General features: G+C 46.5%; 1 protein-coding gene across 4 annotated transcripts in view; it reads right to left on the bottom strand.

Annotated features, from left to right (window-relative positions):
• Positions 1-14,006, bottom strand: part of VIT (vitrin) — a 96,677-nt gene that overhangs the window by 45,590 nt on the left and 37,081 nt on the right. For all 4 annotated transcript variants that reach the window (XM_045079253.1, XM_004765450.3, XM_004765451.3 and 1 more), the window contains exons 4-5: positions 7,463-7,619; positions 2,037-2,170 (exon numbers count right to left, since the gene is read on the bottom strand). In XM_045079253.1, the coding sequence (XP_044935188.1) occupies positions 2,037-2,170; positions 7,463-7,619 (291 nt within the window). The remainder of the gene's footprint in view (positions 1-2,036; positions 2,171-7,462; positions 7,620-14,006) is intronic.

Raw genomic sequence — 14,006 nt, 5'->3', positions numbered from 1 at the left:
AGGACAGTAGGAGCTGGGGCTTGGGACACATAAAGGTACCAGAAAACGTCCAAAACTAGAAGACCTACTATGTTATGAAATGTTTCTCCCTTCCTTGCCACCGTTGGTCCTTGCATCGGTGCTTCCTAAGGAGAGTCGCACTGGTCCTAATCTTGTCAAGATGCCAGGAGGCTTTGTTAGAATCTATTTAAAATCATGTGAAGCCTTTTTGGAGAAAATGGGAGATTAAAGGCCCAGAGTAAGGAAAACACAAGATGATGACAACACTGTGTTGTGCTCAAACAGCATAAGGACATGTCAAGAAAAACAAAAACAAACAAAATTCAAAATGCCTGAAGGGCTCTCACTGGTCAAACTTGGAAAATTTGAGTGCCAAAAAGAATAATGATGATAATGGATTATAATATTTTTTCAAAAACAATCCATGAGTCCATAGTGGTACTTAAAAAAATAGGTGTGGAGAGGGGGAAATACCCCTTTTCTTTTTATAAGAATACATGCTAATAAATGTGGAAGGAATAATAGAATTAGAATAATTATAATTTTTCAATATCTAGTGCAGTTCTTGCTGCTGTAAAGATCACTAATAGATGTTAAAATCATTAGGTGAATTTGTTGGGGAAGTAGCACCCTACGGATTACTTATTAATTACAACGTATCTTTCCCATGGAGAGATACTGTAAAGTAGCCAAGCAGTCAAGTGCAGCCTGTCCAACAACCAGACACACTAACATTATTGTGTCTTCTGAGCTGGCCACAGTCACACAGCACAACAGAGATGCTAGGATGCTACCTGTGTAGTAACCCTGGAAAATATTTAACCTGAATCCAATCATGAGGAGATAGTTGGAGTTGTCTGTGGTCCAGACTGTGAGGCACAGCGCTGGACAACTGGCTGGGACTTCTAGAATGTCGTTGCCATTCATGACCAAAAAAGGTAGTACAGTAGTAGCTAGTTCTAGATGAAAAGGGAGTCAACAGAGGCGACAACTAAATGCAGTGGATGATTTTTATTAGACTGTGGAAAAGGAAGGAAGGAAGGAAGCGAGGAAAGAAGGAAGGCAGGAGAGAGAAGGGGCAGGAGTAAGAGGAAGAACTTTCCATGAAGACCATTTTAGGATAGCTGACACAACTGATTAAGAACTATTTGTTAGATAATGTTATTGTATCAATGTTAATTTTTTAGGTGTGGTATTGGTATTGTGGTTATTTAGGAAAATGTCCTTGTTTGTACCAGGTGCATGCTGAAGTACTGAGGGAAAAGTATCATGATGCCCGCAGCTTATTTTCACACGGATTAGAACAAAATAAAATAAACCATAGGTCGACAGATAAAGCAAATGTTGCTAGGTGAAGGGAATCTGGGTATTCATTATAGTAGTCCTTCAATTTTTCTTTCAATTAAAATTCAAGACAAAAGGTTAGGTTGGGAGAATTTCACAAAAATAGGCAAGGGCAGGTCACGATTATACAGAGATACTCGGTTACTTTTGCATGGTGAAATCGCACTAGTCATTAGCTCACTGACATCACCTCGTTGGAAGAGGGAAGAAAAGAATGAAAATGATTATCTACAAAAATCCTAAGGAGCTAGAGAGCAAGAACTGACTAGTGAAACAATTAATTAAACAAAAAGAAATCTCAAAATAGTAGTTCGGTTCTCGAAGAGCCTATATCCCTATCCATTGACCAGAAATATCAAGGAATGAGGATCCAGACATGAGACACACTTGGCCTAATGAAAGGCGGAGTTAAAAAAAAGCCCAAGTTATTAAATGGAATTCACTTCATTAAAAGTTTGACTGGATTTAGGGATGGCTGCAGCGTGTTTAAAACGAGCAAGGGGAGCCTTTTAATATTTCCAGACTCTGTAGTTGATTTATCACGGTAATTATAATTTATTGTTTCATGATCCTAATTATCGGAAGAGCTAACGCTTCAGAGTTTGATGAAATGAGTTGGGCCAGACACTGAAGCCAACAGAACGTTGAAAAGGCACATTTCATCCCGTGAGGTCACTTGAGCTCGGGCGTACCTGAGACGACGAAGGACTCTCTCCAGCGCGGCAGCGACAGCGACTGGACACCATTGGAGTAAGACCCTTTGTAGCCAGATTGTCCAGCAACTTTCCGAACAAGTATTTTCCCTCCGGAATTATCGAGCACGCCACTGTGAAGAGAAACAAAATGGTGAAGAAAAGGAAGATCCCACTGGACGCGACGAACAGACTAGCACACCAGCCTCTGTCTTCAGTGAAAGACGGGAAAGAGGGAGATTAAGACAAGGCTTACCCCGGCTTAGTACAGGACCCGGCTGTCCCGCTAGGTGGCAATTTCTCTTTGCCACCGTGCCTCAGGCTTCTCTTGCTTGGCTTCCTCGTCCCCACGAGTTCGTTGTTTTAAGGAAAACGTCTTTCCTGACCATTTCTAATTTGGTGTCGTGACATGGCAGAATGGCTCCCGCTCTTTTGAAGGTGGCCATGACATTTTACAAAGCAAATTCTTCCTTTTATACGGGGCCAGGGGTGGGAAGTGTGCAGCTAAATGGAACTCATTAAAAAGATTCCCTCCCCAAGGACCAGAAATTGTTTCTTTAATGTCTAGGATGTTGAAGGTTTGAGATCCTGGTGTGACAGAGACAGACAGATCTACCTCTTGGCTTGTATGTGAAGCCGGGGGGCTCCATGCGGGTTCCTCGGCACCCCTTCCATTGTCCTTTCTTTGCCCCGGAGCCTAAACAGGCTCCTGTGAGCATGTGTGATTTGTGGCAGCTAAAAACGCACTTAGATTTGTTCTCATCCACACCCTCCCTGCCCTCCAGGACGAGAGCTGCTGTTTCGTGCCCTCCCGCCTTCACGAGTCAAGAACTTTCAACACTCAACTGCTCAGTGACCCAGAAGGAAGGAAAGGGATAATAGTACTTGACGTATAGAGCGCTTAATTGCTTTAAAATCATCCTCCCCAGCTGCTCCTGGCCAATCTGTGAGTCGTAGAGCGAAGGCAGTGCTATGGCTCCCATTTCCCAGAATCGGGCTTGGACCACTGGAATGACTCGGTCCAGGTTTTGTAACTAGTAAATTGCAAGGGAGGGACTCGAACCCAGGTCTGGCTGACCTGGAATCCTGGGTTTGTCCCACTTGGTCACAGTTGTCCCTCGGGAGTCCGAAAGCACAACCACCTCCTGATGCCAATTCTTCATCGTTCCAAAAAAAAATTTTTTTTTTTTAATTCTGACCTGGAGACATTTTTATTTATTTTTTTATTTTTATTTTTTTGAGGCTCATCTTCCTAAATCCTTGTGACCCTGCCCTCTCTTTTCTTAGAAGCCATTCCCTCGGGTCTCCCGGCTGCAGCTGGCCTGGCCTCAGCTTCCCTGCCAGAGCGCAGAGCTTCCCCTCTCGGGCCTGTTCATGCTGCTCTTTCCCTCTGGAAAACCAGCTCCCACTTTTGCCGGAGGAACCCTGTGCTGCTCGGTGCCCAACACTTTCTTCTCCACAGAGATTCTGAAAAGACTTGGCTACATCCCTTCCTAAGGATGCCTCAGACTCTTGTCTCACAGCCAAGACTCTGATTTTGTTCGGTCTTGTGCGATTTCCTAAAAATTTCTTAAGTTGACTTTGGTCTCCCAATTAGATTAGACACTTTCTTAGGGAAAAGACAGCATTTTATCTTTGCGCGTCAGAAGGCCTGTCGGGGGTGTGTGCCTGCCGCCCACACGGGCTTACGAAAGCCAACTGTTAACATCCCAGGACTGTGAGAGTTGGATCATTTCACACGGTAGCTTGAAATCAGCCCCGGGGGGAGGATTTATACCCCTGCAATTGGCAAACCAGCGCTACCCCTGCTTTGGGGGAGCTGGTCGTTCAACATTTACGAGCACAGCCCTCATGTAGGCTGAAAATTCCAAGTATTTGAAAAAAATTATCCTATGCTCCCTTTCCTTATATTTACTTAAAATTTTTTCTTTCTCTCCCAAGAAATTATCCTGCCCTTGGGTTCACAGTTCATTGTATTGAGGAAATGTGTGCGCACCCTTGGTCCAAAGCACGGTAGCTGCCACTCCCAGTGAGGGGAGGCGGGCCTGTGTTGAGCTTCCCTCGGGCTGCTGTGGGAGGAATGAGAAGGGCCCAGGGGCTTCTCGGCTGCTGGTGCCCCATCAGAGGCTGGTGTGAGACTCAAAACCCAGATTCTGGGGAAGGTACACAACAGAACTGTGGTGTGCTCCTGAGGTTTCCCTGTTGCCGGCAGGGGGGCTGCCTCCTCTTGAGGACTGAGTTAACTAGAGGATGTGGACCTTCTCAGAGATTCTAGAGAACGGTAGATACTGGGGTCTGTAAATAAGAAGGGTAGATACTAGGGGTCTGTAAACTTCAGGTGCCATCGGCAGTCCATGGAGGTGGAATGCACCAGAGACTCAGCCCCTGGAGGAGAAACTGGATGGAGAGAGCCTTCAAGAGGCTGTGGTTTCACTGAGGAAGCAGATAGGAGCCGTGGTACTTTGGAGAATTTATGGAAATGTGACCTTGTTTCTATCCTCACTCAGAGACAGGCACCTTGTACATATTATCTGAAAGAGCAAAAACCAGTTCCACTTCTTTACATCCTCAGATGTCCTGTATGATGCTGGACATAGTCCGCACGTTCCTGTCCTCCCTGACCCTGGTCCCAGGGCACTGGGCTCAGCTGCAAGTCAGCTGCATGGTTCGGAGAAAAGAGCTGGGATTTGACCAGCTGCCATTCTCAGGGTGGGCATCTGGTCAGAAATCGGCATGAAGTGTGCTCTGCATGGGGATGGCCTCCCCATCACCCCACTAGGGAGAAATCTTCCCCCTCCCCCGCACTTGGTCCCACTCTAAATACAGAGGCGAATTCAGGACAAGACTGAGCTAAACTATGATGCTTCAAATATGTTCATTGTCCCTATGGTTTGAAAGAATCGAGGGAATCGCTCATCATAAGACATCTGATTATGATATATTGCGTGAATATTAAATCCTAAAGCTGAATCTGAATGCCAAAACCAAAGTGTGCTCTCTCCAGTCTCCCAGTTCTGACCGTGGGGGGCTCTGATGGACCACTGCTGGAGGCCCCCTGTGTACTTTCTACTCAAGTTCTCTGTCTTAAGTCCTGCCTTCTGAAAACAGACTTGTTTTGTTTGTGAAAAACAAAACTGAGAGTGTCCCAAATTCCTATCTGTTCTCCCTTAAGACCTCTATTCATCCTCCCCACGAACAGTGACACATCCTTCCGAACAGAGTTTCCCACTAGATCAGATGCTGGTCCAGGAAGTTTCAAAGGGCACTTGGTTGCTCAAATAGCAAATCTCGGTTTTTAAAACATTCACACTCTTGTCCTCCACCTCTCCACCCCCTCTGTATTCTCTCCACGAGTTTCCACAGCCCAACCAAAACGCCGGGATTACTGAGTCCTGGTCTTTGTCAACTCCCTTTTTACTCTGCCCTCCGGTGGAGTGTCCATCCATCTTAATGCTTTCCCTGACTCTTACTCGTCCAAAGTCCACATCCACCTCAAGTCCTCTTTGTATATTAAGCAGCGCTGGGACGCCCCTGTTCTTACGTAAATGTGTCGCTTGGGCTTTGGACTGGAAGTCAGAGGACCTGAGCTCTAATCCGGAATGTGAAACTAACCAGCCATTGAATTAACTTCCTTATTTCTCAGCTCTTCTTTAATAAACAGCATGTTTATGTTACAATTTATGTTAACAGCAGCCTCGTAGGGTTGAGATGGTGCTAGGAGGAACGAATCACATTGCAAGGGATTACTGTGATTATGACGGCATCTTTGTGAGGTTGAATCAACTCATGGACTCTGTCCTGCCTGGGAGACACAGAAAGGCAAGGCAGAGCCAGCAAGGGCCAGGGTAAGCAGGAGGCAACAATCCTGGATGTCCCTGGAAAAATACAGTGACCTTAAGACAGGCTCGGCCCCTCAGCAGACATCAGTATCCAGACAGACGCGGGCTGAGGAGTGTTTATGGAGTGGGAGCTGTACGGGCGTGCACACACGTGTGTAAGGATGCATGTGTGCAAGCATTCGTGTGGGAGCGGGCATGTGTTTATTCGTGCACACGCACGTATGGGTAGACTTGTGTACCTCTTTCCTTTTTGCACGGAATTTCTTTCAGAATGAAAGTAAAATATTTTTTTCTGTATTCTGGGGTTAAGAAACAGGGTTTGGGGTAGTTTTTTTGGACTGTTTCCCTGCTTCTCCATAATAGAGCCTTCAGAGTTCTGGTCCCCTCGGAAAATGAGTCAGCTCATCAGCCCTCCTCGGCAGCAGTGAGAAAGGACGACGGCCAACAGATTCTGCTAGAATTCTTAAATCTCAGTTTACATATAGACTTCATTCTTGCTGCTTCCCCAAATTGCTGAGAGCTACTGATGAGACACCTGGAATAAATTTTGTATCTTTCCCCCTCTCTCTGGCAGGGAGATGACGGATCCTTCACCTGACTGGTGTGCAAGTAAAGAGAAGGAAAAAGATCCTGAAGCCTGAATACTTCAGAAACTTTGTATCTGGTGGCTGAGCATCGATTCAGGAGTCCTGTCCCAAAGCAGTCTCATAGTGGCAGTTAGGAACATGGACAATGGACTTATGTTCGAGTCCCCACTTGGATGCTTTTTAATAGTGTGGTATTAGAAAAGCTAGTCAGCCCCTCTCCATCTGTAAGATGTGGATAACAGTAGTGGCTACAGTACAGAGGACGGTCACTTAAGGTGACATAAGTGAGGTGCTCAACACAGACATATTAGCCTTATTATCAAGGATAGGAAGTAAACGTGCATCCCCCTGGGTCTGGACTCCCAGCTGATGCAAAAAGATATCTGAGGATTCTGTGAAGGTCACTTCTGCCTCTCTTCATTTAGGCAGTGACTTTGTTCAAAGCATCAAAGCATGTCCTACTTCCGGTCCTCCTTCCTGGGTCCCAAACCAACAGCGACCGAACAGAACCATCTGTCACCCTCCTCCTCACTTTTCCTGCTCCACTCACCTCCAGGCCAGCGCCGCTGCTGTGACATTTCTTCTCCAAACCTCCAGGACTTTTTATTATGAAGTCTTATTATTATTATTATTTATATTATCTTATTGTTACTTATTACTTATTATTACTTCTTCTTATAACCTCTTATTTCCTCGTCCAGTAAATACAGATAGAAAAAACAGGCTTGCGGTTACCCAGAACTTTGGTTTCTTTGTCGTGAATCTGTGGGAGCAGAATTCTCCTCTCCATCCCCTTAGGGTAGAGAGAAGTGGGTCCTTCCCACAGAGCGCTGTGAACGGAGATCCGGGACCACGCGTGGCTTCTGTGTGACCCCCGGGATAGGGCTGCCACAGCAAGTACAGGATTCTCGTTACGTGTGTACAGTGTTGCTGGCTAAATCCGGGAACCTGGCCCCGGGAGCTCCCGGCCCACAGCCCAGCTACTCTTGGAGCCACCCACCTGTGAATTGCGGCGCCACACACGCTGGAGTAGGAGGCGTAGATGTCCGTGCCATAAACGTGGTATTTGGGGTCTTGGCATCCTGCTGGGCATTTTACGACGAACTCGGGATTGATTATCTTTCCAGCTTTGACATCGCAGTTGATCTGGGGCACAGCTGAGAAAGCAAAACGAGGTCAAAATGACACCTAGTGGTACCTGCTTACATATGGTGTGACTCTGTCGGGTCATAACTGCTCGTCTACTTCATCTCCAGAAGCCAGGGCCTGGGCTGACCCAGGGTTCTGTCTATATAATGAAAGCAAAGATATAATTAGGACATTCCTCAGACCAAAAGAACAACAGTGACCACCCGTAGCATTTAGCCTGCTGAGGGCAGAAACAGAGGTGGACTCTTGTGCTTCTCCAGACAACTCCAGAGAACTCTGGGAAAAGACCCACCTCCAGGGGTCAGAAATGTCTCCTTGAGCCTGTGGCTGGAGAACATTGGTTTTTCAGGAGCTCTGGAGCTAGCCCAGGAAAGGAGGGTCCCCTCAGACAACCGTACAGGACAAAGAGAAGGCATTTCAGGAAGGATACCTGAGGGAGCCTGGGCCTGGGGCCCAGCGACCAGGACCAGCTTGGCGGGGTGCCTCAGACCCCCTGTGCTGGAGCTGACTGAGAGGACGGGGTTAAGAGGGCTGGACCAGGCGAGGGGGGCAACAGTTTGTGTGTTCTGAGGGGCGCAATGGAAAGGCTTTTGGACAGGGGAGACAGATCATGAGAGAGATCTTTGGTCATGGTCCCAGAGAACGGATCCTAGATCCAGGTCACCTCCCTCAACACTTGGCAGAATGCGAGGAGCTCCCCTACGAGCGTCCAGAGGAAACTTTATTCTTTCGTGTCTCCTTTTTGGCTGTGTTGCAGCCATTGTGGACTAGCACTGTCCATCAGGCCCGTCTTCTAGAGCTGAAAGCTTGCCCGGGAACGAGGTGGCGTAGATTCTCTAGTGGCAGTACCTGAAAGGGGGCCTAGCTGTGTCTTTCCTGAAAAAATGGCCATCATAACTCCTGAAAGGAAGGCCTCCTAGAGGACACCATACTGGTGCCCTCCTAGCCAGCAATGTCTTCTGTTCTGGGCTCCATTCTTCACGGAGGAGGCCGGGGGTCTCCTTGTCTTCCCAAGCAGGACCGCTGTGTGCTGTGCCACCAGCCGGCTAAGCGAAAACGAAAGGGGAGACTTTCCACAGAGGCACATTCTGCAAAGAACTTTCTAGTGCCTGAGGTTGTCTCTGAAGGAAGGTGCGGCCTCCTGCAGCCGTGCGTGCGTGAGCGGGGAGCCTGTGGGCAGGGACTGAACAGTGGAAGAGGGGATTTCTGCGCTGGGTGGGAGGGAGAAATACAGCCCCGCCCGGTGATTACACACAGGGATCCAGGATCTCTGCCAGGCCACCCACCCTCTCACTGGGTTCCCGGGATGGTCTCAGAGCTGTTAATGACTTCCAGCTGTATCCAAAACGCACACTCTTTTTTTTTTTTTTTTTAACCCTGATGTACCCTAACGGAGCAGAGTCGCATTTCACTCAGACTACAGGGAGAAATGAAGTTAGAAGTGCTGCTCTCTTCCTAAACACGCCTCCCAGCCGATCTTGGCCGTGCAGGGCAGGGCCGGTGTGGAAGCCCTTCTCCTGGGGGGGTGGGGGGGCCCCGAGTCTGATCACAGGCTAAAACAATTTGTGGTCTCGGTTAAGAAGCCGAGCGCTGTGCTCTACGCAGCCTGTGGTTTTCCCCTCCCTACCACAGGTGGCCTCCTCTCCAAAGCTCTGTTCCTTTTATCTTTCATTCTTTTCAGTCCTGATACTCAAGGCTGCATTTACTATTTCGAGCCTTAGAATATATATATATTTTTAAAGACAATTTGGGGCCTAAAGACACCAGTGTATTCTCTCCTGAGATTAACTGATCCCTGGGGGTAACTGGACACGCTCCGCTCCCTTCCCTTCTGCCCCCCACTTTTCCCTTCCCAAATGCGTCTGCTCCTTCACACGGACACAAGAGGGAAGGCTGCCTTCTTGGTTCTCAGGTGTTTGAGCCAGGAGGTGACTGGCTCTGTGACCTGGGATTTAATGTGGATGTGACTTTGGCTTGCAGAAGTTTTGGCTGTGCTGGCAGGTCAACCCAAATTTTTTGGAGGGGAGAAGTTAAAAGCGGGGAATCTCGAAGTTTACTGCATGAGTATTACACAGGAATCCAAGGTATTGGAAAGACTTAAGGGTATTCACAGTTCATGCGAGGGGTTTTCCATGAAATAGTTGGTTTAAGAAGACAAGGGGGAAGGGTCACATGGGAATATTTCCTTCCTGCTCATCAAGTTCCCCTTTCCCTTAAGGGGTGTTTGTTTGTTTTTGTTGGGTCTGTTTTTACAAAGGCCTGATAGTACCTTTAATGAGATCTGTCTTAACGGCACCCAGTTGGATTAGTAAAATCAGCGAATTAACTCGAACCTTCGCAGGAAAAACGAAATCAAGCACATATGCTCATGTGCTTTGGAAAAACAGGGTGCAATGGCAACGTGTGGCTAAAGGTCAAATATTTGTTAAATTGGTACAGAAAATTAAGCTGGAGAGAGTGAGCTAATTAAAAGTAATTGCCAAAATCACTGGAAAGTGTAATGCCTGAATCTGGCCTCTGGAAGCAGCAGCCACTTGGTCTTTTTGGCCACTCTTCCTTGAGTGTGGAAACCAGGGTTTGGTTCTTTCCAGTATCCCCCGGTTGTTTGTGAAGGCGTCTATTTTCTTGCAACTTCTGAGAATCTTTCCTCCATCCACGCAAGACCCCAAAGAAGTTATTTTTCGCATTTCCCCTGGACACTTTTGAACTGTTCGATCCTACAGCTTGGGTTTTCCTTTTCCTTTCCCTTGGGTTGTTTAGATTCATTTTCAGGTCTCCCTTCGCCCTTCTCTGGGCGTTCTCTCTCACAGGTGCAGAAATCAGGCTTCCGTAAGAGGACAAGTCAAAATGAAGGCAGCTCAAGAGGTATTGTCCTCAGGTCTGAAGGGAAGTAGGAAGACAGGTGGCAAATGGCCAGAGTTTGGGGGTGGGGGACACTGCGTCCCCACTGTTAACCTCAGGAGACAACTTAGTTAGAAGTCAAAAGGTTTCCAGCCAGGAATGTTTTAAAAAAGCAAGGCAAGAGCCTCTCTCGTTCCTTCCTGAGTGGACAGTTGCTGTGTAGAGAGGGAGCCCTGGGCTGAAGTCACAGAAATCCTGGGGTTGCCCAGAGCTGTTTGGATAGAACCTCTGCCCAGAGACCTGTTCTTGGCCACGTGCTCTTCTTCTCCCTCGTGGGATCCTTGCCTTCTCATGGTCGCTATCACTTTCACGACAGAGCTCAACATTAAAGCACCACATTATCTGCCAAGGATTTTTCCTGGAGGCCCTTGGCACCAGCCATAGGCAAAAGAGAACCACTTGCAACCTAGATGGTTAGAACTAAAAGATGACCTTTAGATGCTGCTCCCTGAGGTCCTGTGATTGCTGTATGGATCTCAGAGGGTTCCTGGGCAAAACTGGTACTGTCTGAGCTACTATTTCATGCAGCCCTGAAATCTTAAGAGACAGGACCTTGCATGCTTCTGCTGGGTTGGGTCTCCTGCCTCATCTAATAATGGATCAGGTGGTGGAGTGTCAGACTGGGTGATGTCTCATACAATAAGCCAGTGACATAGCAGGCAATATCAAAGGGAATACTCGCTTTCCATTCATCTTTTTGCTGATCCCAGGCAAGCTATGCTGGTTTTGGAAAGCAGATTTCCTAATCATTTAAGAGAAAGCCATTGTAAGCTCCCCTCCAGGCTGCTTATGAGGAAGAATTGTTAGAACATAAAAGTACTTATGCATAAGTAGTTTTGATGTGAAATTTGATTTTGTTAGACTGTGATATTGAACTAGAACAAAATCCTATTTTAAGAGAATTATAAAAAATGTTAATTTAATGAAACAAAAATGACCATTAAATAAAGTTTGAAGATGAATGTTTCCTTCTCTCTGATCCTGACACCCAGTGACCAAATCATGGTACTCTTTCCTTTATAGCGACTTCTTTTGCAAAAGCATTCTTTCCCATTTTTCTTAAACAGTCCTCAACCACCTTGAATCTCTGGGTTAAAAACCATCAATACCTTTTTGCTACCTGTGAAAAAATTCTAAAATCCTTAGGGCCTTTCCATAGTCCCCTCCACGGAACTTCCGGGTTTGCCAGTATCGTACCTGGTACTTCTCAAATGCATAGTATCTTGCAAAGTTGGCTTGGATCATTTCTGACACCTGGAACACTTTTTCCTTTTATCTGTTTAAACGCTAGTACTTTTCAAGGTCCCAGTTTCACTTGTATCTTCAGTCACCTACTAGAATATATACTCCACAAAGGTAGGGATTTCTATTTTGTTTACTGCTGATCAAGAATGTCTGCTGAGGAGCGACTGGGGAGATCAGTCAGTTAAGCATCCGCCTCTTGGTTTTGTCTCAGGTCATGATCTCAGGTTCATGAGATCGAACCCCACATCAGGCTTCATGCTCAGTGGGGAGTCTGCTTGAGATTCTCTCCCTCCCCATCTGTCCCTCCTCCTTACTTGCATATGTGCTCTCTCTCTTAAATAAATGAATAACATCTAAAAAAATAAAAATAAAAAGAATGCCGAATGAGTGAACGAATGAAACCAGTTCATTAGCAAATCCTATTAGTTTTATTTCTGAAGCTTTTCCTCTCTACCTCCACATTGGTCCAAGTCACCAACATTTCCTGTCTGGACTGTTAACATAATAGCCTGGTATCTTGTCTTCTTCCTTCCATGTTGCCCTTCCCTTTGCCCTAGTCATTTCTCCATTGGGCAGCCAGTGTGACACTTAAAAAAAAAGTGATCACATTTCATCAATCTCCTGCTTAAAACCCTCGCTAGCTTACTATTGCCCTTAGGATGATATCCAAGGTCCTTGAGATGGTCTATAAGACCCTAAAGGATTGGTCTCTGTACTCATGTCTACTTAATCTCCTACCACTGGTACTTTGTGATGAGAAGGTGCTAGCTAGCAAAGGCCTAGAAGAAGGACCCCCCACCCTGCCCTGATAGAAAGAAGAACCAGGGCAAAACCCCTGATGTGTGAATGGGGTTGGTGGTTTGAAGAACATAAAAGAGACCAGTGTGTGCAGAGAACACTGGATGAGAGAGAGAGAGAGGTCTATGATAAAGTCTGGGAGGTAAGCAGGGGCCAAATCATGTGAGGATTAGATAAATTAATAATCCTACTATAACCAAGATGTCAAGAACTATTCTTGCTAACACTCTTTTCAGGACTACACATTAGTTTTTCTCAGAAGAATTTTCTTGAGACGCCTACTTGGGATAGAGGCTGAACTTCAAGGGCCTGTGTATGGGCTGAATTCTTCAAAGAGGCAAGGAGAAGCATCTACCCATAAAATGGGCTTGTTAGTCGGAGAGAGCAGGTGGGGCATGAGATAGGGAGGGACGGAGGGTGAGGGCAGAATGAGCAGCGGGTGGAAGAAGATTTTATACCCCACAAGGTGACCTCTTCTGTTGGTCTTAGAAAATCTGTAGTAAAGTCTCCAAAATATGATATCAGATGCAGGGAAGTTTCTTGTAGGAGTTAGTGAAGTAGCTAAGTCCCAGGGCAAGGTAAAACAGGAAGGCTGTGGGAGCACAGGAGTGACTAGGTAGAGAAATCATGAGGAAGTACATTGTAGATTCTCCAGAAATCATGGAGCATGCTCCAGACTTCAGAAAAGATTATAGAATTGGTATTTACACAGGCTTAATCTGGCATTTGAGGATCCATGGCAGCCACGCTGACACTGGGATGATGAAATTATAGCGTTAATTCATGGTGGGGCTGGGTTTGAACTCCGATGTCTGGTTCCAACACGGTCCCACGCTCTCACCTGTGCCAAGACTTGCCCAACTGTAAAGCCATGGGGGCCGAAGAAATATTTTCCTCTGGTCATGAATTTCTCAAGAAGACTATATGAAGCAACAGTTGAGGGCAACATAAGACATATGATGTTAATTGTTTATAAGGACAGACCCAGTAGAGAGCGCGTGCCTCAACAAGTAACTCCAAGCTCAAGATCTAAACACTTCAAAAACTCTGTGAAGTTTGGTCCTTGTAACCAGGCTTGAGACAATACCTTTATCCATGTGCCATGGAAGGACCATGATGAAGCAGTGACTGGAGAGCAGAGGCTCATCTATCTGTGGCAACACAGCTGCAAAATTTGCGTCTCTAAAAACAACCTATTTCTAGTTCACAAAGGACTCTAACACACATTTTTTCACTTGACCCTTACAAAACCTTGAGAAGTACATTGTTTCTCTATTTCAGAGAAGTGAGTCAACTTGCTCAAGCCCAGGTACCAAGGAAGTGGCAGAAGGAGGACCTGAACTCAGGTCCTCTGGCTCTAAAGCCAAGACTCTGCCACCTCCACCTGGCTGCTGCTTCTATAGCTGAAGAGAAAGAGTTAAATTGCTGTTCCCTACTCTCATCCTGCAGGA

The sequence above is a fragment of the Mustela putorius genome, unplaced genomic scaffold, assembly GCF_011764305.1.
Source record: "Mustela putorius furo isolate JIRA1106 unplaced genomic scaffold, ASM1176430v1.1 tig00000281_pilon_pilon_pilon, whole genome shotgun sequence".
Lineage (NCBI taxonomy): Eukaryota > Metazoa > Chordata > Mammalia > Carnivora > Mustelidae > Mustela > Mustela putorius.
This window is presented reverse-complemented; position numbering and strand designations above follow the sequence as displayed.